The sequence below is a fragment of the Cyprinodon tularosa genome, unplaced genomic scaffold, assembly GCF_016077235.1.
Source record: "Cyprinodon tularosa strain WSP-4 unplaced genomic scaffold, ASM1607723v1 ctg626, whole genome shotgun sequence".
Taxonomy (NCBI): Eukaryota; Metazoa; Chordata; class Actinopteri; order Cyprinodontiformes; family Cyprinodontidae; genus Cyprinodon; species Cyprinodon tularosa.
In genome coordinates, this window is record NW_024039370.1 from 32,637 (window position 1) to 59,588 (window position 26,952).

Genomic DNA, 26,952 nt, shown 5'->3' on the forward strand with positions numbered 1-26,952 from the left:
TGTCAATCATTCTGGTGATATGTTTACATAAGGCCGTACTACGTGCTCGTCCCCATTTTCACTTTCCAGTGGTGAGTCTGACACGATGGAAAATTTGAAAATCTTCCTTTGAAAGGTAAGCTTGTATGAGTGATGCAAACAGCAACTTTTAAAGGAAATGTCGGGTCATATTCAGAATTCAAACTTATAAAAGTACATTAAATATTAAATTATTACATACTGTGCAATAACTGCTAAGTGATAATTAAGAGTAATATTCATTTTAATGTGCTTTACTGGAGGCATCCATGTTTGTCAAAGAACACTACTGCCACCTACTGGTCTGTGACGTCACGGTGTGGTATCGGCTGTTGATTAAGTCCCAGTGCTGTATCTGGTGTTTGTCACAACGCGCTTTTATCCAAGTCATCTTGAAAACATTCTTCTTCCAAATGTTGGCTACATATTATGTGTTTTTTCTCTGGCCAGAAGTTCGATGGCAAATTCTCCCTCTGCAAGTTGGCGATCCAACGACCAACCCATCCGTGGAGGATCAGGAATCGGAAAGGTGAGATAACTCTTTTTTTCACTTTTACCCAATGTATTCTAGCATCCAGCTGCCATGCACGTGGGCATTTTCAGTTTAACTATAGCTCTGGTGAATATCAATGGTGAAGTCCTCTGGAAATCTATTTACTCCAATTGATTTTGCTTGTAAAGCGGGAAGAATGGCGCTAGGCTTACCGCACCGTGACGTCACTGCTGGAAGATGTCAGGAGGGAGGGGTTATTATATTTGGACAAAACTAACCGATTGTGACTGAAAATTTTTTTTTAAATGTTTTTAGGAATTATTGCTAAATTCATTAAATCACAGTGAACGTATTAGCTTTAGGTATAAATAATGATCCATTGAGTATTTTTTGCTGACTGGACTTTTCCTTTAAACAGAGCGTGCACAAGGAGAAATGACCTTTTAAATGCTCTCAAAGGCATTTACAGTGTTTCTCAAATGCTAAAACACATTTCACAAACGTTTCATCCATGTTCTTCAATGTCTAAACACAACACCCTTTTCTAAAGCTACATAAACACAACCACACCTTCTCCCTTCAAAACTCAAACTTTCACACCAAAAGAGCAGCTCGAAGCTTTCAAAAATGTAAACACTATACACATCATTACACACTACAGCAAAACAATTGAAAACACAATGCTCAATTTGTGAGAAGGTTCTTTGTTTCTTTACTGCCAATGCATATTTTTAGAAACTTTACAATTATGGATCTTCTTAGAGTGCTGCAGAGGATTGGGCATTTAGATTTGTGAGTTTCATATGAAGGGTATAAATCTATAGTAAATTCTGTACACTACTGTAACACAACTCACTGCAAAAGCAGAATCTATTGCCCACAACAGTACTCTTGAAAACATGATCAGGGTGTGCAGTTTTTTTATTCATTTTACAGTATTTACACCACAATCACTTTGCGGCATCATGTCGCTGAGCTGCATCAGGCCACATCACCTCATCCACATCACAGGCTATATTGTCTCTTCTCAGGCACCGTGGGAAAAACGCCCTGGAATGGCGGATCCATCCTTGGAAGTTCTCCACTGGGATGTCAACACACGCCAGCTCCATTGCCCTTAGGAGGTTTTTCTCCCTTAGTGTATGGTTGTCTGTCATAAACCTTCCATCTCCACGATGAGAAGAACTCCTCTATAGAGTTCAGGAAAGGGGAGTAGGGTGGCAGACAGACATTTAAAAAATGGTTACTGTTGGTGGTGAACCACTCACTGATTTGGTTTGTTGTGTGGAAGCGTACATTGTCCCAAATGATCACATAAATGGGATGTTCGGGCCCAGGATGGTGTTGTTGGCGGTCTAGGAGGATATCTTTTAGCTCCTCTAGGAAGGTTAGGAGATGTTGGGTGTTGTAAGACCCAAGGACAGCCTGCCGGTGGAAAAGCCCCTCCAAACCCATGGCCGCACAAAGAGTAATATTACCCCCCCGTTGGCCAGGAACCTCAGTGATGGCTCTTTGGCCAATGATGTTACGGCCTCTTTGCCTTCGTTTGTGCAGGTTGAAGCCAGCCTCATCCAGGAAGAGGTACTCATGAGGTCTGGCCATTACGTCCAACTGTAATATCCTCTGTGAAAATGTGAAAGTGCACAGGTGTTCAGAGCAACAGTCAATCAGGTAGCATATTACGTACTGTATTGTCCAGAAGTAATGTAGGCCACTGAGCAACACAGTATGTTTACTAACTGTACTGTGAACATGGATGTATACTTACTTGCACATACTCGTAACGTAGGTCTTTGTGTCGTGCAGAGTTTCGCTCAAAGGGAACCCTATAGACTTGTTTCATCCGCATCTTTTGGCGCTGGAGAACTCGGTCTATTGTGGCCAAGCTGACATCATCAATGCCCTCAAAGTTCACATATCGTCAATGACTTTGTCTCTGATCTCCCGGAGTCTGATGAGTTTGTTCTCACGAACCATATCCACAATGTGGGTTTCTTGTGCCGCTGTGAATATGGTAACCCACCCACCTCTATGTGGCATTCTTTCAACTCTAAAGAAAGAAACCTGTCGTCAATTGACATGTTTTACAATACAGTAACAACTGATTTGAAACTACTGTAATAGACTACTTTCACAGGCTTGTAAAATTGTATTGTGACAAAGAAAGCAATAGAGTACAATACCTGTTGTGTTGTCTGAATGCCCTGATAAAGGTGGCCATGGTGAACCTACTCAGGTTTGGACGGACTCTTAGTCCTGCTTCAGCCATTGTCATGCCATGGACAATGACATGGTCAATGACTGTTGCTCGCATCTCGTCCGTAATGATGGTGCGAGGTTGTCTTGCTCTCCCTCCTGGACCTTCTCTCCCTTGTTGGCCTTCTCCTCTTCCTCCTTGGCCTCCTCCTCTTCCTCCCTGGCCTGCTCCTCTTCCACCATGGCCTGCTCCTCTTCCTCCCTGGCCTGCTCCTCTTCCTCCCTGGCCTGCTCCTCTTCCTCCTTGGCCAGCTCTTCTCCCTCCTCTGACGCGATTACCTCTTCCCCTGACTCTGCCTTCATCCATTGTGTTTGTTTGGAATCTTCAGCAAACTGTGCACTCTGAACTTGCTTTTATACATGTGGTCACAGCATTAGCAACAGGTGTTTTCAATTTTGAGTCATTGAGTGTAATGAATGATGCCAGGTGTGTTCATTTTGTTCAAATATTGCTGACTGTGGCAAGCATTTTGCATCACATGAGCTTTCATTTGAGAATATGAGCAGAGTTCTTTTGCAAATAGTGTTTTAGCAAGGAAAAATGTGTTAAGATTTATGTGAATGGAGGATTGTGTTTTGTGAATTGTGTCTTCATGTGAAATGTGTTTATGATATTGGAAAATGATGGCTAGATTTAGTAAATGTGTTTAGACAACTGGTCATTTGGTTTAGAGGATTGGCTTTTGTGTTTTAGCATTTGAGAAAAACTGTAATAGGATTTCCCTCTTGGGAGTGGGTACAGGGCTGTGCGTGTTATTATTTTCTTATTTGCGAAAATCCTCCACAATACCTTTAAGGTACCTCAACGTTAGAGTATGTAGCCAGTCAAGAATAGGCTTAGTTTATTTAACCCATGGACTACTGCATTGTTAGAATTCAAAGTCTTTTTTTTGCATGAACATATTCAATGAATGGCGTTCACTCAATACGCTCAGATTTTTTCTGAATGTTGAACTGAATGGATCAGTTTTGAAGTAAAGAATGTGAAAAAGAGTGACGTGCAGTTTGAAAATAATGAGCAACACTCAAAGCTTACACTGATGTTTAATTGATAACAACATTTTTTATTGGATAACATCAGGTTTTACAGCTCCTATTACGGCAAACAGCATGACCGATCAGCATGTCTCCTGCTAGTACTAGTCTGCTCTATTCATGGAGGTTCTGGTATTTCTGATGCAAGTTTAGCAGAGCACTTGGCAGAGTTTGATCAACTAACAAAGGAAGACTGCAACAGAAAAAACTCACGTTTTTCTGCAAACTGTTCCCAACGAGACTAATGACCGACTGAAGAACGTATGGCATCATTTTGGATCCAGATGAACCTGTATGTTTCTGAAGTTCTCAGTAATGTGGCTAAATAAAGGCTTCACTGCACATCCAATATACCTGGACTGTCCCCAGTATTTTAAATTTCTTTCTATATATTATGATCACACATTTAAAATATGAAATATGTACAAAAAACAATTTAATTACTTACCTTTTGGTGTTTATTGAAGCTTCTCGCAATCTCACCTCAAATTGTTTTCATTTTTGTAAATGACTAAAGGGATACACGCCCGTTGAGCTAGTTTAAAATCTATTTTTTCGTTCAAAACTAAATGGATAAACGCAAATCTAAGCTCTTGCTTAAATCTAAGCTCTATGCTAGTCTGACGGGGTATGCTCATCTTACAGATACATTTCTAGGAAGTGTTTTCCTACCTTGAACTGCATAGGTTGTGTGGAGAGCATGAGTAAAATTTCTGAATCATTTGTCCTAAACAACTGAAAAGTTGATTTAAAATCTTTTAGCCAATTTCTCATGAATTGTGTTTTGTTTTACAGGCGTCAAAGGCTTTTGCATGAACTGACTTAAAAAACTCTGGTTTATGGACCTAGGAGGTGGTGACCATGTGGGAGAAGTTGTAGACATTGTCGGACACTATAGTCAACACTCCGGAACCTTCATGAAAGCATGGTTCATTTGCTTAGCTTTTTTCTTCAGATTCTACTAATGCAATTTAAATAGCCTGTATTGAAATATTACTTTTGCAGAATATACACTCTGCCCATGAACTGTTTGTCATTAGCCACTCTGTGAGGACCCATGTGCTGCTTCTGTGTAGCACCTCCCTGCGCAGACACACAAACATTGAAGGAGCTTTCCTCCATGTCTTTTAGAAAAGAGGAAGAGAAGGTGCTCTTTGCAGTCCACTCAGTGATACAAGCAGCTTTCTCACACCTGTTGATACCACACATCCATTCAGCTATTAGAAGCAACAAAAAACGTCTCTCAGTGAGGCGCTGATTCTCGTTGTTCACTTCAAATACCCTGCTCCAGCGTTTGGTATTCAGTTCAAATACATTTAAAAACGCTTCATTAATCCCAAAGGGAAACTGAATGTTGTAGTAACTCACACGTTATATTTTTTAAACAGGTGTTGCAGGTGTTGATAACTGTAGGCAGAAAGGAACTTCTGTAGTGGTTCGTTTTGCACCAGTTCTGTGAAAGCCTCTGACTGAAGACTGAAGAGGATGTTCACTGCTGTCCACGGTGCCAAAGTCATACAGAGTGTTGCAGCTTTTTGTTCATTCAGTTTTTCTCTTCAACATGTTTTTTGTTGTTGTTTTACAGTTGAACTCGACATGATAAGGGTCATATTTTTTAATTATTTATCATCACAGCTTTGCATTTTAACCCATTTATCACTACTGACCAAAAGCTTATAGAGGTTTCCCACCAGGGTTGCGTTTCCATGACCTCAGTTATCCACAGTCCAGTTGCAGGACTTCACCGTTAAAGTATATGTGTCATAGGGCTTTTTTCAACTCGCATGCTAGCTACCACCAATTCACACTTTAAGGGTACTATCATCACCTAAGGGCTGCAGTGAGAAAACCGGTGTCCTACTGCTGTTATAGTGTGACCAAAATGTATTCTCTCTGGAATTTGAAAGTTGTCTTTTGTAAAATTGTAATTACATTGGAAACATGATTAATTGCCAAGCTATAGTAACAGTGTGGGGGTATCAGACATTTAAAGATAATCAGACAGCCTTCTTGTTTCTTTAAGGCTGATAAACAGATTATAGTCAGTAACTGACCTGTGGGGCTAATGACAGGCTGTAGCAGGAACGACCAAGATGTTTCAGAAGATGTGAAGTACAAACTTACCACCAACGAATCCCTTTCCTAACCCCTGATCCTAAAGAAACAGTAATGTACAGTGCATGTTACCATACACTAGGTTAAACTACAATTTTTTTTTTTTCCTGTTCCCATAATACACTGTCTGCAAACTGTCATTTACCCTGTGCGTCAGCATGTGACATGCAGGGGACTTTAACCAAGCATCATTGTCTGACATGAAGAGAGTGAGAATGTGTTGAAGTGTGGTAGTTTTCCGTAATGACTCCCCCAACTAGTCCAGCTATCCTGGAGATAATTACGAAAAGTTTAAGACCAAACGCCCCACAGGGTGGCTAAGGCTACGGGAATGGGACTCCCACCAGGACACAGCCAAGTCCCCACACCAATAGCTATACCAGAAAATCCTGAAAGTGATGATCTGCCAACCAGGATACTACCAATCCCCAAAATTGCCAAAGCCTCAAAACAAACAACACCAGTGCAATAGGGGAGCAGAGGGGGTAAGAAATGTCCACTCACTCAAAGTCCTCTCCCCCCTTCTTTCCTTGTGTGTGCATATGTGTCCATGTTGATGTGAAATGCTGTTGGAATTACAGATTGGTGTGTTTAAGTCCAGGAATTGTTTAATTCACATTTAAGAAGATTTTATAAAGATCTGCAGCAATAAAGATTCACTTTGTATGTGATTAATACAGTCCAGAATATAATTAAAATCATCCTTCTGACATATAAATAAATGGCCAAGCTCCATCTTATATCAGAGATCTAATTGTTCCGTATGTGTCATGAATCGAGGACAGATGGACCCAGAATTCAAGGCGAGACAGTCAGTAGGAAAGTTCAAACGTTTATTAAATAAAACAAAACTAAAGTGGAGCTGTGGCTCGCGGACACTGCAGGCGGGGAGGCGGGGCACCGCCCAATCTCAGACACTCTAGGGGAGAAAACACAGGTAAGTGACCACGATAAACTGATATATGATTATCTGGGTTGGTCACCTACCTGGTTAACAGTCCAGACCACGAGTATCCCCAGTGCTGCAGTCCCAGAGGTGATGCTGGAACAGACAGGAACAGACAGAAACAGGCAGGATCCAGATCAGGCAGGAACAGAGACAGGTGGCAGGATCCAGACTTCCAGGCACCCACAGGCTTCCAGGAGGGTTCAGAGTCTTACTGGGACCAGAAGCATGACCAGGTGGTCACTTACAGGAGCAGACAGGATCAGGTGCAGACAGGCAGGCACAGTGGAAGAGGGTAGCCGAGACAGGACGTATGAATCGGAACTTGAAGCAGACTTTAAACTGGTCTCCACCCTGGAGCCAGGCTTACTTAGATAAAAACTGAACCTCCCCCCATAATGAGCCAAAAACCCAGAGGACTCCGCAGGGGAGGAACAGTGGACGATCAGGAGACAAGACAAACACTAAAGCCCTCTTTCCACTGGCAGCTAGGATCCAGGACATGAACCAAATAAAAACTGAACAGAAAGACTGACAGAGAGACAAGCAATGATCTTGACAAGGACTGAATGCTCAGGCTGAACTGAATATAAACCAGAGGAACCAGGTGAGAGGGAATAAATTATAACTGAGGCAGGGAAGGAAGAGGGCAGGTGAGAGGAATTACTAATTAGGGAGGAGCAAACATGACATGACAGTATGTTCCTAGCAGAGTGCTCCGCTCTAAATCTGCAGTTTTACTAGTGGGTCCTAGAATTTCTAAAAGTAGAATGGGATGCAGATCTTTTCAATATCAGTGTCAGGACCTCAGAATGTAGGACCCAATATTCAAGGCATAACAGATAGAGAGAAAGTTCCAAAACATTTAATAAAAATCTGCTGCTGGGGGGGGGGGGGTCAACACCCTTCAGAGACACTCTGGTTTATTGAGAGAAACACAGGTAAGTGACCGGGATTATCTGACGGAAGATGATTATCAATGTGAGTCACTTACTCGGTTTAACAGTTCAGTCCATCCTCTCAAAATGATGCAGGATCCAGCCGATGGAACCACCCAGCGAGTCCCCAAAGCAGCAGTGAACAGGCAGAAGTCCGAACCAAATCAGGGTAACCAGGAGATTCAGGAATCCACAACCCAACCAGGGGTTCAGATCAGAGCAGGAACAGACAGATCCAGGGTTCCAGGAATCCAGAGAGCATTCAGGCAGGTTCCATGAGGCCAACAGCGGGTGGAGGCAGAAACGTTCTGATGCAGACAGACAGGCTCAGCAGTAGAAAGGCAGGACAAGAACACAACATCAGAAAAACCACAGAACCTTAAACTAGCTCCCCCAACTCAGCCAAAACAGGAACAGGGCAAGCTAAAGGTAAGAGCCAGGACACGATCAAGAAACACTAAAACGAGACAAAAACCCTTCCTTAACCACTGGCCTCTGAGAATGGGACCATGACTGCTGGAAATCAGCCATGATCTTCAACCAAAAACACAAAGTCAAACAACAAATAGAAATCAATGATCTGGCCACGATAGCTGGGCTGAAACATATATCAAGCAGCAGGAGTAAGTGAATAAGATGAATGATGATTAGTAACTGGGCAGACTTAGGCATGTCAGTAAAATGCTCAGGGCAGCTATCATGACAATCAGGCTGTTCTTCTGTGGAACCAACTACCAGTTTTAGTCTGTGAGGCAGACACCCTGTCTACTTTTAAGGGTAGGCTTAAAACTTTCCTTTTTATACAAGCTTATAGGTAGAGTGTCTCAGGTTATCCTATGCTATCTCTATAGTTATGCTGCTATAGGCTTAGACTGCTGGAAGAGATAGAGGCAGTTTTTTCTTAATTCTGCCTGTATTCTCCGATTATGTTAGTTCAACCTCTAACTTTATGCCTTCTTTTTTCTCTCATCATAGTAGGTTTATATGATCTGTTCCATTTTCGCTGTGCAACTATCCTACAAAGAAATACTAGCTGGGCTGCCACCATCATCATCTTCAACTTTAGATGATAGAGGTGGGCCTGTTTTTCAGTTCTTCCTGTTTCTCTCTAAGACACAGCTATCCCACTGAGCAGAAACTGGTTTAAAAGACATTGAAAAGAACGTACAAACAACTTCTACATTTGGTTGAAAAGTGAGAAGCTGTAATTTTCAGTTCGTTGAAAAAACACTGAAAACTGGGTTTGCAAAGTGTTTTAAACATTTCTTATTGGACTAAAGTGGGAAAAAATAAGACTGACCAAACACAGCACAGTTTTCAATGACTATTTCTGGACTAAATCAAGACAGACCGACCAGAGTTAGCGTAAAAAACAATATCTAAATGACATGTGGTATTTCAGGGGATGGGCTCAGCATTTACTGTTTTTAATTGTGTTTGCTGTTTCCTCCATTTGACAGGAACTCTTGCTCAGCTTGTCTGACTGGCTGTTTTTCCTGGACAGAGACACCTGTGGAGCTAGTTTTCTAACATTATACATCAGTGTCTCTATGTTCTTTCTGTACATCTGCTTCTCTCTCTTTAAACCCCTATTGGCCTCAGCAGAAGGCCACTCAAACAGAGTCTAGTTGTGCTGATTGGTTTCTTCCTGTTGAAACTGTTCCGTTTGAGGGGTCGCTGTAGAGTCAAACACAGAATGCAAGCAAACATGTACTTAATCTATACAGGCTCATTCAAGAGGAGAGAATCCTGCAAAGTCACTCTTTGCAGTCAGCTGATTTTGCATAGACAGAAAACTTTTAAACCAACTGACTGGATGATCGGATTAGATTGTCTACCTAAAGAGACCGGAGATGACATAGGTTGTCTATTGGTACTATATAAATAAACTGAATTGTATCCTTATTCTTATCCTACAATAAAATACGTTTTTAGTGTTGTTACACTTTAACCTTTGAGTTGATCTTAACTTCAAACATAAAGTAAAATCCCTTTAAAGAAGAGGTCCGGTCAGCAAGGAATAATCAATGGATCATTCATTTATACCTAAAACGAATACGTTCGCAGTTTAATGAATTTAGCAACAATCATTTTCGTCATGATCACTGAGTCCAGGAGTGGCCATTTTTGCCCAAATAGACGTAGTAACACCTTGCTCATGAAATCTTCCCTCAGTGACGTCAAGGTGCGGTAAGCCTAGCGCTATTCTACCCGCTTTTCATACAAAATCAATGGGAGCTACTAACCACATCTGCAATCAACAACAATTATTGAAGATTTCCAGAGGACTTCACCATTGAAATGACCAGAGCTATAGTTAAACTGACAATGCTCACATGCATGGCAGTTAAATGTTGGAATACATTGGGTAAGAGTGAAAAAAAAAAAAGAGTTTCCAATTCATGATCCTCCACAGATGGGTTCGTCGTTGGATTGCTGATCTGAAGAGGGAGTATTGACCATCAAACTTCTGGCCAGAGAAAAAACACGTAATTATGTAGCCAACATTTGGAAGAAGAATGTTTTCAAGATGACTTGGATAATAGCGCGATGTGTCAACAGCCGATAACGCACCGTGACAGTAGGTGGCAGTAGTGTTCTTTGACAAACATGGATGCCTCCACATTCAAATTCAAATTACTCTTAATTAAAAACACTTATCATTTATTGGACAGTATGTAATAATTTTATATTTAAAGTACTTTCAGTAGTTTCAATTTTGAATATGACCAGATTTTTCCTTTAAGAGGTGACTGTGTCTGGCAATCTCAGCAACAATTGAATGTTTTAAATAGTCCAAGACTTGATGAGCAACACAAACACTTGTATTAGAATGCAAATCTCTGTTCATTTTGATTCAGTTAACTGACTCTACAACAGTTATGTATAGTCACTAATGCACACACTCACTCTCTGGGAAATAAATTATTCTCCAGTATTTATTTTGGGGTGAGATGCAAAAAACCTGCGGAGCATTGAGATAGATAAGAACTAAATTGTGGAAATGGAAAATGCACTGGGCTACTATGATTCAAGTCACTTTCAGAGTCTGCAAACAAATCCTTACTGAATTGAAAATGTGGGGGAAAAAACATGCAAATGATCCAAATGTTTACAGGAGAGTTCTGGTAAGTATTGAATGAAGTGTTTTTCATCTACTCTGTTATAAAAGATGATAAAAGGTGTCATTATTTCAGTGATGTTTCAGGTTTTCTTTATGCTAGCCACCGGTTATCTCTTTGTATTATTTTAGGTGTTTTTTCAGTCTAGGCCAGACTAATAGCTGTCCTGCTATAACGTGATTATCTCTGTAGCTTGCAGGCTGAGACTTTGTTCAACATCTAGTTCCACTTTGTATATAAATAAAGTATTAATTTAAATGATAAATAATTATAAAAGTTTCCACAATGGAATACAAATGTTAGAACTGTCCATATAAAAATGCAAACCCTGCATTTGTTGTGGATCAAATGTCTATGACCAGGCCAGTGCCACTGATATCGTGACCAGTGGCGACTGGTCAATAGAGGGCTTTATGATACAAATTTTTATAATTTCATTCTAAATGAAAATTTAAAATATTTATTTATATATATATATATATATATATATATATATATATATATATATGTATTGATATATATGTATTGATATATATGTATTGATATATATGTATTGATATATATGTATTGATGACATACAAAAATCTTTGACGATCGGTCTCCGCCAACTGACGTCAATTGTTTACCTCGGGCGCGGTGCATCGTGGGAAAACCACCATATTAGGTCGAAAGTTGAGATAACCCACACGCGGCTGTTCTTTCGGCACAATTATTTACCAGAAATTACACGATTGTGTTGTGTGAGAGGCTGCCAGTGCCGGTGTCGTGCCAAGGTAGTTATCCCTGCGAGGCAAAAAAGGTCCCAGCTTCTTCATTTTTGGCTTATAAGCATCTTTTATGATGACAACTAACCCCTGAAAACTTTGGAGTTGATTGACCTTTATTTCTTAAATTTATGTACAGTGGCGGCTGGTGAAAAATATTTTTGGTGGGGCTGATATAGCCTAGTGTATGTCTCCAACTAATCCGGAATAAGAATTCAAATAAACAATTGGCAATACATACAATTTAACAGTAATGATTTAATTTACTATATAACAACAGTAACAGTGATGATTTGGGTCACTGTGACGGGGTTCTTTGGCCTCCAAGAATCCAGTCTCATTCGGGTTACCGGTGTTGGTGATTTATTGAGCTCAAAAACTCAAAACAGGGTGCAAAAGAAACTAAACATACAAGATACTCTGGGCCTCAGCCTCCCTCCAGTTACCAGCAATGTAACAAAGAAACAGAAAACAAAAATTGCCGCTTTTCTTCCCACAGCCCTCATTAAATAGTTTAAGCCCCTCACATCAGGCTCTCTTATTTCTGATTTCTTCTCATTAATCAGTTTTGTCCATATATTACCTCCACAAACAATTGATGTACAAAAACAAATAATTTTTACAACTTAATTCTTTTACACAGATTCATTGACTTATTCAATTACACCAAACTGGGTTTGAACCCAGCAAAGACGCAGCCAGACTGAAGATGACAAGTCCCCGTAGCATAAACACGTACACACCCCCCACACACACACACACGGCTAACCCCACTGAAATATTAAGTGTGCACCCTCAATATGCCAACAGGAAACCAGGAACAGCTTGTGTGTTTTAAGTTAATGGAGCTACTGGGCTCAGCGCGAGTGTATTGGTCCTCACAAACACAGTATAACAGGAATGTGTGTGTGGCGCGCAAAGTTAGAGAGGTTGTTTTAAGCGACGAGGTGGATTCGTCACAGTCACAATAACCATGACATGAAATGTTCATATCCTACAACAGGGATGTTCTTCTGGCAAACGGGTAGATAAATAAGGATCTCACCGAATTTGGTGGAAGCTGCATCTCGTTCGTTGCATTCGCCATCTTCCCTCTAACTGTCTGCACCTGCGCTTGGGTTCAGAAGCCTGTTAAAGCGCAGTATTTTCAGAGCCCCAAGACCATAAAGTTCTGAGACGCTGATTGGCCATTAAATTCACCTAGCAATAGTACATGATTGACAGATTCTCTACAAATGTGGGTCTGTCTGATCAGCGCCCCCAGAACAGAGACGGTAGGAGTCTGTCTGTGGAAATCCACAAATTAATGATAATAGATAGGGAAATGTAGTTTATATAATTTGTTTTGCTTATAGGTACACAGTCTAGAGAGTAAAACTGACATTTATGAGTTAATTTCTAAAAATATATTTTACGTTTCTCTCTTCTTATCAGGGAGGGCGGTGCCCCAGCGCCCCCTATGGGCCAGCCGCCACTGGTTATGTATAAGGGGGGAACAAATTATAGCAGGCCACCTGCTATAATATGCTCCCCCTGTCTAAATCAGGCAAAAAAGGCCCCAGCTTTTTCATTTTTGGCGTATAAGCATCTTTTATGATGACAACTAACCCCTGAAACTTTGGAGTTGATTGACCTTTATTTCTTAAAGTTACAAGGGGGGAAACAAATTATAGCAGGCCACCTGCCATAATCTGTTCCCCCTGTCTAAATCAGGCAAAAAAAGGAGCCATTTGTGAATTGTCCATGTGCTTCCAGTGACTTATATGCTTTGAATTCCTCGCAAGTGTAGGCACTGACGCCAAACACTGGGTAGTTTGTTATGTCCACTGATGAGGTCGGAGGCAGTGAAGTGACGTCGGAGCTCCAGTCTTTGCTGCGGAGATCATAAGGATCTATGCCGTTAATATCCGACAGTTTCGACAAGTAGCGGTCCCTGGCCTCGTTATTAAGTTTTTGCCAGTACGGTAATTTCGCATTCTGCTTACTTTTTTCCATATAGTCAGAGAAACAAACTCAATCCTTTAGTCCTTCATTTAGCTATGCTGCGGTTGTTTACACTAAGCCTTTTCCACCTATAATGGCGTCTTAGCAACAAATGTCACGTGACTGGTGGAGACAACTTCTGATGGCTACTTTCAGCAGGATAATGTGCCATGTCATAAAGCTGGAATCGTCTCAGACTGGATTCTTGAACATGACAATGAGTTCACTGTACTCAAATGGCCTCCACAGTCACCAGATCTCAACCCAATAGAGCATCTTTGGGATGTGGTGGAACGGGGGATTCACATCATGGATGTGCAGCCGACAAATCTGCTGCAACTGTGTGATGCCATCATGTCAATATGGACCAAACTCCCTGAGGAATGCTTCCAGCACCTTGTTGAATCTATGCCACGAAGAATTGAGGCAGTTCTGAAGGCAAAAGGGGGTCCAACCCGTTACTAGCATGGGGTACCTAATAAAGTGGCCGGTGAGTGTAAATATACCGGTGTAATAACTTACTATACGTTTGATTGTTTTTTGGTATATGTCTACTTTGAATTTATAGCCCCCAATCCAAACAACACTGCAGGCCTTTCTCCATCCTCTTTGCCTGTGACTATTTGATTGAGGGTAGAGCCAAGCAACACTTCAGGTGAAACCACATGAGGTGGGTCCTTTCTCCAGATAGTCTGATGTTTCCTGCCGTAAACAGACTGCCTTCTCTGGCTACCATCAAACCAAGTTTGTCGTAGAGTCTAATTGTTTTTCCCTCAAGGACAATTTTTCTTGGTTGGTGATTAATAACGTTGCTTATGACTAGCAGAGGTGTAAAGTAACGAAGTACAAATACTTTGCTACTGTACTTAAATACACTTTTTAGGTATCTATACTTTACTCCATTACTTATTTTTCTTCTTACTTCTGGCTTCTACTCATTACATTTTCGCACAAGTATCTTTACTTTCCATTCCTTACATTTACAACAAAAGCTACTCGTTACTCTTGGCTTCGGTTTAATGTTTATAAGCATTTATTTCATATCATGTGCTCCATCCAATGCAGATCATTGGCTCCATCCACATCTGGTGAAAACTAGTGTGATTGGATGAGTCATAGAACGCAAACACTCATTGGTTAGCTAAAGGAAATCATCAGAAGCAAGCAGGTGTTCTTCAAACTGCAAACGTGAATTGTCTATGCCATGCTACAATGTGGGAAAAAGATGTTGAAATGTCTGAAAGGTTTGACACAGACTAGAGCGTATCGGGAGACGGAGACCAACAGAACTCCCTCATCCTTGGCCCTATCTCAGTCAAAAAAGCCTAAACAGTCAAAAAAGTGAGTTTTGAAATTCATATAGTGGCATCTGGCTGTTTTTTTAAAGGTTAATTTATACTTTTATACTTTAAGTAATTTTGGAGCACATACTTTTTCACTTTTACTTGAGTAAAGAGGTCAAGTTGATACTTCAACTTTTACCAGAGTGTTTTTAAACTGCAGTATCTATACTTCTACTTAAGTAAAAAATATGTGTACTTTTGACACCAAAGCAGTTTGTTTCGCATAAAAAAGAGTGATGAGTTAACAAGGATCTTCAAACAGCCTGTGACGAACAGAGAGAAGAGATCAGCAAAGATTTAGTATAAAAAAATCTCCTTGTAGACACAATTTTAACATAAATAACATGCTATGACAATTGTTCACAGGAAAACACCACTGATAACTAGGGCTACAACTAATGATTATTTTGCCAAACGATTAATCTGTCGATTATTTTAATTATCGGATAGACAAAGGTTCCTCAAATAAGATTTATTAAGAAATTAAACTAAAACTCTTTCACTTGAGTTCTGGATAGAGCATATAGACAGGAAAAAAAGTTTCTTATTTTAAGTGCGAAACGTTTATATAATAATAATGATTTTACTAACAATTACTGTTTGGTTTTACCATTGATTTGAACCAAATATGAATTATAAATATTAATAATAGCTATAACTTCCAGTTCTAGTTTTTCATACATTAATAACCTGCTAGTGATTTTGAAGAAACGGCTTGCCTTCCATATTCAGAAATGTGTTTTTACAAGCACTACCTTTCACCTTGCAATACATCACATACATCCAGAACATTACATAGTAAGTCCTCTGTCTTTATTCAGGATGACACAGCATAGACGTGTACAAGCTAGAGCAGATTGTCTGCACCAGAGAAAAAAATAAGAAAGATTTGGTTTGAGTACATTCAATGTAGATGTATTAAAAAATGTGGATTTCAACAACTTTGAAAGAGAAAATAGGTAAATATACCAGATCAAAATGCTGGATCCTACAGGACTCCTACCAACACATTGACGGATGGGCAGTGGGCACAGTCATACAGAGTGTTACAGTTTTTTGTTTAACAGTAGAATGCATGACATCGGTCATAAATTCAAATTCAGACTTTATGCTTTAGGAATGCATCTCAGCTTCCATGTACTATTTGGTAGTTTTAATGTTTCATGTTCTAATGTTAGAGATATAATAATATAAAATACATTGAATATATATATATATATATATATATATATATATATATATATATATATATATATATATAGTAAAAAGCTAATTTGATCATATCCCAAATTCTTCCAGATGATCTTTCAAACACAAAATCCACCTTAAACTGTATTATGGTTTTCATCCATGCTTCCCTTCTTTGTACATAGTAATTTTGTTAGTTGAGTATTACTACACTTAGTTGAAAGTGTTAAACTGAAATATGTTTGACTTGGGGCTTAATGATTTTTTTAATAAACTCTTATTTTGAACAGAAGTTGTAGTGAATTTATTCCATGTGCAGAATTAACTGTTTGACCATGATTAGTGCTAAAATCACTCATTCAGTTATTGTTCTAACGCGCAGCTAGTAGGGCGTGTGTTCATAAACAATTTATAATACATATATATATATATATATATATATATATATATATATACATACATATATATATATATATACATATATATATACATATATATATATATATATATATATATATATATATATATATATGTAAATAGATTGTTGGTTGCAATGAACTCCATCAGTTCAAAGCGTGAATACCATTATACTTGATTTAGTCTAAGGATCAAAGTCTTTCGATATTCTGTGCGGCTCTTCTGCTCCCTACTTCCATAAATCTTGTGATTCTCCTGCCTCTTTGCATAATGAGTTCAGGGGATATGCATCAGAGTTAAGTCTGACTTTTCACCTCTGGACCAAAGTGAATGAATATAAGCGTGCAGTTTTTGAAAGTCTGCTGGAGAGTGTATGAGAGAGGGAGTTTTGTATTTTTGGAGTATTTTAATGTGTGTCTGTACAGCTTCCTGTCAATATGCCAGCTCCTATAATCCTCTAAAAAGATTAGGATTAGTGGTCCGCAGGCCTCACTGAATGATCCACTTGGAAAGAAGAATACTGCTAGATGAATATACATTTGAATAATCAGCTCCAACTTGTTTTAGCATTGTATCTGAGGCCAGGGGCGAAAATTAGCTTTGGTCATGGGCCACTTGTTTTTAAGTTTGCCACACTCACAGATCCAGAGTTTGTTTGACTTGAGGTTAGTTTTGTTTTTATTTTGGGATCAGGTTATTAATGAAGATTTATTTTGATTATCTTACACTGCATATAAATAGAAGAATGACCAAAATGTCTTCACAGCTATATAAAAAAAACTCACTGGAGTGCAGCTGCTAGGGTTGCACAAATAGTGATAATGTTTAGATGGTTATTGCTGTTTTAAACAGTTTCAGCTTTTTAAGGACAGCTCTCTTTCTTCGTGAATGGATCATCATTTTAAAACAGCATTTTGTATTCTACCTGGTTGTCTTTCTGTGATATAAAATTTATTTAGTTTTTCAAAACATTTAAACAGGGTTGTAACTAGTGGGGGGCTTAGGGGGAATGGGAACCCCTAGAAGCAGTGATACTATCATGTGGAATGTCCTCCTTCAATGTTTTAAAGTTAGTATTTACCAAAAACACAGCAAAAAAATATTAACAAAAATATACAGAAAATAAAGAGGACTAATACGGAGTTCTTCTTCAGACAAATTAGCTTTAAGTTTTTATTAGGAAAAGTTTTTTTGTCATCTACGACTCTACTATGTAATTTAAGATAAAAGACCACTCATTTAATGTCTATATTACGTAGAACAATAAATTATTTTAAACAGTACCAATATATAAATATGTTCAAAGCTTTATTAACAAGGACCTTGTGAAAATCAGATCTGTCTTAAGTGATTTATTTGGAAAATAAAGATGTTGCCATTATCCATTTTCCTATTAGTTTACAGTGATCAGCATACATTAACCGTTAAATGTTTTTACCTCAAACCATCAATGGTTTTAAATATATATATAGTTTAAAATCAACTTAATAATTTCATAATGCTATTCCTTCATCAAATTATGCTCAAAGTAGTATTTCCCTTGATTCATGCATGAGAAATCCTCAGGAATTCTGCCCGCTATCTTGGAAAAAACAATTGGTCATTGAAGGGTTTGTCTTCTACTTTTTGAAATCAAAATTTTCAAAGGGAGGTCATGGGTGGTTTGTTTCTTGATCAGACTTCATTGTTTAAAACACAACATGTCATTTATTTCCTAATCATATAGCTCTTACGATTTAGATTAAAATAAACATTCAAGTAATCCAATGGCCAATGTTAAAATATGATCTTCCTGGTCTTTGATGAACAAAAGCCAACTTCAGAATGCCATGATCTAAAGCTTTGGTTATGCTCGATGCGTCCACAAGCTCCACATGGCCAAATTACATCATTTTCGGTGTATAAGCCCCCATGAAAAAGCTTTCAAAAAGCTGTAAACGGCTGTTTCTAACTTCCTTGTGCAGTGTTGTTGTCAGCTAGCTGTCTCTGTTGAATACACGCCCCTTTGAATCTGGCCAAAAATGGGAAAAAAAACAGCATAAAGCATAAATACTGCAGAAGCTATCACACTCATTTCCACATTGATTACACATGCAATAATGAGCCTTTTTAAAAGTAACTAAAATGTTCTAAAAGACAAAAAATAAAATGTTCAGATTGATCTAAAAAGAAATGCTAACTAAAATACTATCGGAAAGAAATACTTCATTCAATGAAATCCTGGTTTACAAAAATCCCCTAACTATCGTTACCATGCTGCGCATGTTGGTTTTCTCTCATCAGTAATCGGTGATGGGAAGAAAAACGCGATAAGTTTTGCTCAATGTTTGAGATAAAGTGGCTTTTTTAACAGCTACTTTCCACAGTGACAGCGACTGTTCTTTCATTAGCCAATATCAAAGTCGTAAATCGCAGTGAGAGGCCTAAGACTTTTTTACAACTTCTTACAAAAAGAGCCTAATTGTCCTAACTGGTATGATACAATAGGTTCATCAAAATATAGCAAGGAAAGACTTTTAAACCCAAGCCAAAGTGCGTCAGCGTTAGCTAGCAATGGTTTGGTGTGGGTAGTGCTGACAGTAATGAAGGAGGAAGGAAGAAGGAGCTGTATGTTTTTTTTTTTTTTATCATAGTTCATCCAGCATAGAGACCCTCCAACATTCCTATCGGTTACTTATACCCCTTTCCCACTGGCTGAAAAACCTCTTTAAACCTGGGAAAAATCGGCTTTTTGTGGCAGTGGAAACATTTCACTAACGCATGTCTACCCTGGTCAAACAACTCAGGAAGCGACCCGTTTTAAAATCGCCTTGGCTCTAATCAGCATGCTGTGGGAACACCAGCGCCGCGTTCATCCGCTAATTTACCTGATACAATTGAATGCAACATAAAGACACAAACACCACGCCAGTTGCTTGTGATCGAACAAGCAGAAACAACTCAGCAAGCAGCAAAGCAGCTCTGGTGAGAAGGATTAGGACAGATAGAGCAAAAACAATAAAGCACACTGACTATGCCCTGGCTTCCTTCCATGTTGATCTCTGTTGTTTACTTTTCTGATTTCTGTTACACTGGTGACATCATCAAGGCTAACCCTGTCATGATGCGTGGTTGGTTTGCTAGCCCAAGATGCAGAACTCACTGATTCAGAGGCAGGATTAAAGTCCAATGTTTATTTGGATCAGCACAGGGTTCTGCCCTGGAAGGCAGAGGAGACAGAGCACAGGTTAAACTCAGGGACAAATAAACAAACTGAAACTCACAGGTTTGAAGACTCAGATAGGCAGGATTAAACAGGCAAGAGACTCTGGTTTGCTTCCATGGCAAGGACAAGGACAATGACCACGATCCGGCTCAGAGTGAAGCTTTCAAACAGTTTATATAGTGAGAGGTTAATCAGCAGAGCTGATTGGGATCAGCTGAGTGCTGAGAACCAGCTCCCAGGAGGATCCACAGCGCCCTCTGGTGGGCAACCTCTGGATCCCAACAGGAAAAGAAGCCCACAGGAAGGGATCCAAACAGCCCTCTGGAGGGCAAACCTTTGGATCCCAACAAACCCAGCATCATGGATTCACCAGACACGCAGCCGGAGGTGGTGGGAGGGCACACAGCCTCCCAGTGGGGGTTAGACCCAGCTTTTTTCCCAGTGGGAAGGCAATCCAAATGCAGATTGTAAATAAGTTGACCCATGTTTGAAAAACCTGCATTAACCACTATGTTCAGTGGGAAAAAGGCTTTAGGATCTTTACAGATTCCTTCCATTTTTGCCATAGAAGAATATTTCCGATCAGCCGACCAACTGCAGTTTAGCAAAAACACCACTTTCCTCAGCTGTACTTTGTTTTACATGCAAATGAACACACTTTTAATATGTTTAGAGTTTTCTAATGGAGACCTTCAGCCTTTCACTATTTGTCTGTTACTTTTTAGTTCTTTTTCAGAAGGCTGTAGTTCTGGATTCAGCTGACACCATATTTCTTGTAATGATGTCCATGATGCTGAAGGCTGAATTCTGCACAGCAGTCTGGATGTATTCCCTACTCATGATAGTATTCTTACGTTACCCAGCGTAATTTGTAGTTTGCAGATAGACCCATGCAGCTTTAGGTGACATAAAATGGTTGGCATCCAGAGAGGGAGAGGTGCCGTCGCAATGTTGCAAACTTTTTATGTATTTATTTTATAAATACTCCATAGTGCCAAAGAAAATATTACTTATATAGCATATTGATGACTTTGGAAGGCTTAAAAAAGAACATAAAGCATTAAAATATGACTATGGCAAGCAAAAACAGAAGAAATCTGTAAGGAGAGAAAGTATTTTGAAGCAGTTTAAGATTAAAAGTTATCTCTGCCATGTAAATTAGTCACTGTTTTATCTAGCTGAAGTAAAGTCAAGCCAAAGCCCTCTGATGTGAGCTTATCATACCAATGAGACTATTACACTGTTTACATGGTCGAATTTCACTTTCAACTTTAGATTTTTAAAGAGGAACTCATCCAGATATTACATTTTTAATTGAGAGAAAGCATAGTGGTCTGCTGGGGTACAGCGAGATCAAAGACTCATTGAAAAATAAGTACAATCTAAAGATCATTAAGAAATATTGCTTTTCTCTTCTGTGAAAAAGTAGAATTATAAAAAATAAAAGGTTAAATGCAACAAATAAACATGTTCTGCTGGTTGATTCAGTCAAAATAGCAGTTGCTGCTCTGAACCACTGATGTCCAATTTTCACCATTAGGGTTGGGTTTCTGTGTCTACATTATGTTCTCTATTTGATTAATTGCTCAATATAAGAAGGAATTCATTAAGGACCTTGATTTCAATCTAGTTTATTTATATAGCACAAATTCACTTGTCATTTCAAGGGACTTTACAGAGACAATACAGTCAGAAGTTTCTATCAAGAAAAACCAGATGATTGTATCCAGTCATTGACTTGCAAGACATGCTTCTCCTTTATGAGCTTGCAGTGACGATTTTCTCTTGTCCCTTACGCCAAAATGTTGCATTCAGAGAGGGAAAAACACTTTTAACAGGAAGAAACCTCCAGCAGAACTAGGCTCAGTTAGAGAAATTCATGGAACAGACATACAGAAAGAAGCAGTGATACAAAAGGTAACTACCAACCAGCTTCACAGGCGGCACCCGTCCAGGAGAGACACAGCCAGGCAGACGAGCTCTATGACAAAACAATAATAAAAATTCAGAAGAAAGGTAACAGGACAATTGTACCCCAGCAGTAATAAAGAAGTGTGGCAGAATCTAATGACCAGACAGACTGAGAACCAGATAATTCAATCAGACAATTCAGTTCAGTTTATTTCTATAGCACGGGCTTTAGTCATTTTTATTCAAAGATTAGAGTTTTTCCACAGTTTTTTGTTTTAATCAGGCAGCGTTTTTACCCAATCTGTATTTGTACTAGGGAGAACCAATACAAATTAGTAACATTTGCCAGAATACTTATCAGAACTTTCAAAACTCCAGGTGGGTCTTGAATCAACAACCTCAGGAGTGGGTTTCCATCTCTTACACTTGACACCTCTAGCAAGTTGACAGCTTTTCAGAAAGATATACCACTTAAAACTCATTATATCCTTCACCAGTGACTTGCTCAGATTTTGATCAATACATTGTTTAATCTAACCAAACTAGTTTTAACCAACTAGATTGGTTGTTTTTCCAACCAATCTATTCTCAGAAACTATCCAAACTCTATCCAACTCTCCTTCAAACTCCTACATCTTGACTGAACACTGAGGCTGTTTAGATGCCTGCCAACGTTACGGGTGAGCCGAACTACGTCCCGAAGTGGTAACGTGGTATGGTGGGGTAACGTGGCTTCGGGCGTCATCCATTTTGGCTCCTCCCCCAAATGAAGCAAGCCTCGATACTTGCCTCACAAGTTATCTTTAACAACATCGCCACGTCCCTGTTTTTCTCTGATTTTTTTGGCTTGGTCCCTCACAATCCTCATCACGGATAAATGTCTTAATTCTAAAAGAAACCCACAGTTTGAACTTCACAGCATGGTTGAATTTTTTTAACACCTATGCCATATATGACATAACAGTGTCAGTTTTATCTAACATATGGCACAACGGCTGTGTTGGTTTTAATGAATCTATTTAACTGCAGTGTTGCTCTCTCTAGACAATCACAATATGAAGGAGAGTTACAGAGATTCCTGAAGCCAGGTGTCCATTGAGCAACCCCAGGCAAATGTTCATGAGATCCATAAGCCTTACTATTTTAGCTATCCAACTTCCCTGGAGTTAAGTAACCTGCCGTTAACACACACTATTTGCTTACAGGCACCCCACGTTATTAAATTACTGCTTTGGTTGCCTCTAATTGTGATCAATGAATTTGTGTGTGTAAGTGTTGCCTTGGACTGTAGCTGAGTAATGATATTGACTGGGCAAATGGAAGATAAAGCTATAGAGGTCGTAACGGTAGATTGAATTTGTTCTCATGTTAAACAAATTGTTGAAATAAGGCGAAGTGGATCTATGGCCGCATCTTGTCGATGCTAAAATCTGACCCCCATTCCCCTACTTCCCATCTGACTGTTTCACCTAAACATGAGGCTTATCAGAGCAGAGAAAAAATCTATTCTCTTCTTGTTCAATATTGGTGAGCCTGTGCAAATTACTACCAAATCTGTCTCAATGTCAATTATGTTTTTCATTTAAATACCATATTCTACATATTTCGGTAATAGAAAGTGAAGGGTTAGTAATCAGTGATGGGCTCTCAGGGCCTTTAAAGTCTTCACTGCTGGCCTGAAATACACCAGAGCCCCTAACCTACATTCACAACATAAACGTCTTTCTAAACTAAATTTCCTTCTTTCCTTCCAACCGTATTAATTTATTCCAAACCATCTGTTCTCTTAATTTTGTAGAGTTTCTTTTGGTTGTACTGCTTCCAATAAATCTATTGCAACTTCTCTGTGTTTTTATGTCAATCAAATCTTCCCAGGGCCTTCAGAATTAGCATTGTTTGTTGATGTTACCTTAACAATATTCGAGAGGAGCGTTTTCTTAAACCAATTAGATTTCAGATATGCAACACAGGGCCAGTGAGAGGGCCCACCCCTACGTCAGTATTCCCTGTCCTCTGATTGTTAAAATAGAGCAAAATATTTATAGCTAATTTAAGCTAGCGACTGTCTGCATTTTAAATTGGGTTTCTGGCCTCCATGGCTGATACTAAATGGAGATTGAGAATTCTTGCACAAAGACGGAAGGATGGACTTTTATAAACATTTAGCATCTCTGGTGAGTCTGATATATTTTATTTTCATGTTTTATGCTCTATTTTAACTGGTAATTAGATGCAAATTGAATCTGACTGGCTACTGATGATGTAAACATGGCGGAGCTGTGGTTATAGAAGACTGTGGTTGTCTTAACTGGGCTTCTTGCTTATTTCATCTCTCTATTATCCCTCACATTAGTCTTCCTCTCAGTTATTTCTGCACTTGTTACATGTCATATTTGAATACTATTGGGGTTTATTTTATTATTATGTGAAACTTGTAATATTAACCACCTTCGCATTTGACACCCATCGTTGCGAACATTATATGTATATATATATATATATATTTATGCATAATCCGTGTATCATTCGTTCTTTCTATTTTCAATTGCCAATCAAAAAACAAAAAATAAAAAATTGACTGGTTATTTTGTTATTTGTTTTTTATGGTTAAACCAAAAACGAAAAAAGGATTTGTTTTTCATATATCAATTCTAAGCTCAGATCAAGAATACGAAATGGAAAAACGGACAGCAACGCAGAATTTGTTTTTAATATTTAATCGGTACAGTTTACGTGACCCGGAAATAGCTCTTTGCGCAGCAGTTGGGGTAATGAAGTGGCTACCATGGCGACGCTAGAACCACACACTATGTTGATCGAGAAGCTGTTTGTTGTTGCTAGTTAAAAGTACAGTGCACAGAAAAGTTTCAAGAAAAAAGTTATACCTGGAAAATCCTGCAAATTTTCTCCGTTGTCATGTCCTCCTCAAGAGTCACACGCTTGGATCCTCGAAATAAAACGTAACTGTCCATGGCTGATAGGTCCGACTGCCTTATCTGGTGCAGTTTGATCGAACGTGGTGGGAGTAAGCCAATTGTTTTTTTAGCTAACGCTCCACCAAACTTCCGGGTCATGTAAACTGTACCGATTAAATATTAAAATCAAATTCTGCGTTGCTGTCCGTTTTTCCATTTCGTATTCTTGATCTGAGCTTAGAATTGAAATATGAAAAACCAATCCTTTTTTCGTTTTTGGTTTAACGATAAAAAACAAAAAACAAAATAACCAGTCAATTTTTGATTTTTTGTTTTTTGATTGGCAATTGAAAATAGAAAGAACGAATGATACACGGATTATGCATCTGTGCTTTATATGTGGTTTTGTGTTTTGGAATCAGTTTAGTTAGTTTTAGTTTAGTTCCAAGGGTTGTGTCCTGGTTCCTGACTGCCAGTGGATCATGTCCTGATCCTTCTCAGCGGAGCCCTCAGATTTTGGCTCGGACGCGGAGAAGATCAGTTTTATTCCCATAAGCCTGGCTCCTAGGAGGAGACCAGTTTAAAGTCCTGCAAAAATCTTGGTATAACATCTTGTCTCTCTTCCCTCAACCACTGAGCCTGCCCGTCTGCATCTGAGCCTGCCTGTTTAAATCTGTGCGTGTCTGTCTGGGCATGCTTCTGGACCTGTCTGACTCTGAACCTGACTCTGAGGATTCCTGAAAACCCAGTATCCATCTGTTCCTCAGCGGATCGGAACCCCTGGTCGGACTTTGGACTCTTGGATTCCTGGACTGTTCATGTCTGTTCTGTTTTTTCCCTGACCTGGATTGGCTTCCAGCTTTTTCTCTGGGGTACTCTGGGCGGCACTTGTCCATCAGCTGGATCTCATCTCTTTCAAAGAGGATGGACGGAACTATCAAACCAGGTAAGGGACCCAAATGGATAATCTTCTTGTGTCAGATGATCCTTGTCACTTACCTGTGTTTATCCCTTCAGAGTGTCCATGACTGGGTTGTGTCCCACCCCCTGCTGCAGTTCCCACGAGCCACAGCTCCACAGCCTAGCGCTTTTGTTCTGTTCTGTTCAGTTCTTGTCAATAAATGTTTTGAACTTTCCTACTGATCTCACCTGAAATAGTGGGTCCATCTGTTCTGTTTATGACATGTTACACTTATGGGTGATTATGCCTGGTGCTAGCAGCAGTTAAAACTCAGCTCAGAAAAATCATCTTCTAACTAAATCTCATCTTTAGTTAGAAGATGAGATTTAGAAATTCCTAAATAAAAAAACACCGGTAAATTGCCTGGATGGCAAACAAAAACCCCAAACTAACCTCAGCTGACATATGCAACTTTTAGAGGGGACAAGTTGGCTCAAGATGCACCATAACACACGTTTATTATTAGTGAAAGAAAAAAAACATTACTACACCAAGACAGCCAACCAGCTTACAATGGAGAAAAAAAAAACTAACAGAGAAATCTAAAAACCTTTAAAATGGTTCTTTTAAGAGTTTTAATGTCACAACATCTAATGCTAGACAGGAAAGGGGGTATTTAAGGCCTTGGAAGAAAAGCACAACACTGTCATTGGAACAAGGAGGAGGGTGGCTGATTTTCCAGCTCTCAAGATTCATGACACTCGTTAACAAGGTGAATCAACATGCTTTCTGGGAAACGAAGGATAATCAAGGTTATGTAAACTTTAGATACGTGCGTTTGGGGTAGTTTCTGTTGCCATTGACAGATCAAAAACCTAATTAAGTAAAATAGAAGTTGTTTATTCAGCCACTAACCAAGAATGAGAAAAAGTTTTGTAAAATTGGAATTAATTTTCAGTGAAAAATTGCCAGACAAATATTCTAAGTTGCGTAAACAGAGCACAGGCTGTAGCTGCTCCTCAGTTAAGTTCTCTTTGAATACCAATAACTGAACTAATCTTATAACAATGAAATGCCATTTAGTTGCTACGATTCCTTTTTCTTAACCATAAGAACTGGTACCATATTTAGCATCTGATTGTTCTTCTTCTGAAGATGTCTGCATTTATCTTCTCTTTGAATTCCTGCCATCGTGCTGCTACTTGGAAATCTCTTCAGTGCTGTGTTGCCATGGCAATTCAGTGGTAGTCATCTATTGAAAGTTATATACTGGCTGTGTGTGTGTGTATCTGTGCTGTTGTGCCAGTGGCATTTAAAAAAAATAAAATAAAATGTGATTTGTTTCTGTTTTTGTTTAAGTTCTCTGCTTGCTGGGGTCTTTAATCTGTTGCAGGTTATTGTG

General features: G+C 39.1%; 1 protein-coding gene across 1 annotated transcript; it reads right to left on the minus strand.

Annotated features, from left to right (window-relative positions):
* Positions 1–1,603: 1,603 nt before the first annotated feature.
* On the minus strand, positions 1,604–2,456 carry LOC119798484. The gene is made up of 2 exons (XM_038307978.1): positions 2,280–2,456; positions 1,604–2,134 (listed from the first exon to the last, which is right to left on the minus strand). The coding sequence occupies exons 1-2, from the start codon at positions 2,358–2,360 to the stop codon at positions 1,604–1,606; spliced, it is 612 nt and encodes a 203-aa protein (XP_038163906.1). The 5' UTR covers positions 2,361–2,456.
* Positions 2,457–26,952: the final 24,496 nt, after the last annotated feature.

Bases quoted from the DNA above. Each gene is read 5' to 3' on its own strand.
- LOC119798484 (XM_038307978.1), bottom strand. From the start codon at position 2,360: ATGCGGATGAAACAAGTCTATAGGGTTCCCTTTGAGCGAAACTCTGCA. The intron at 2,135-2,279 runs GTAAGTATACAT...ACATTTTCACAG, and splicing joins TACGTTACGAGTATGTGCAA to AGGATATTACAGTTGGACGT.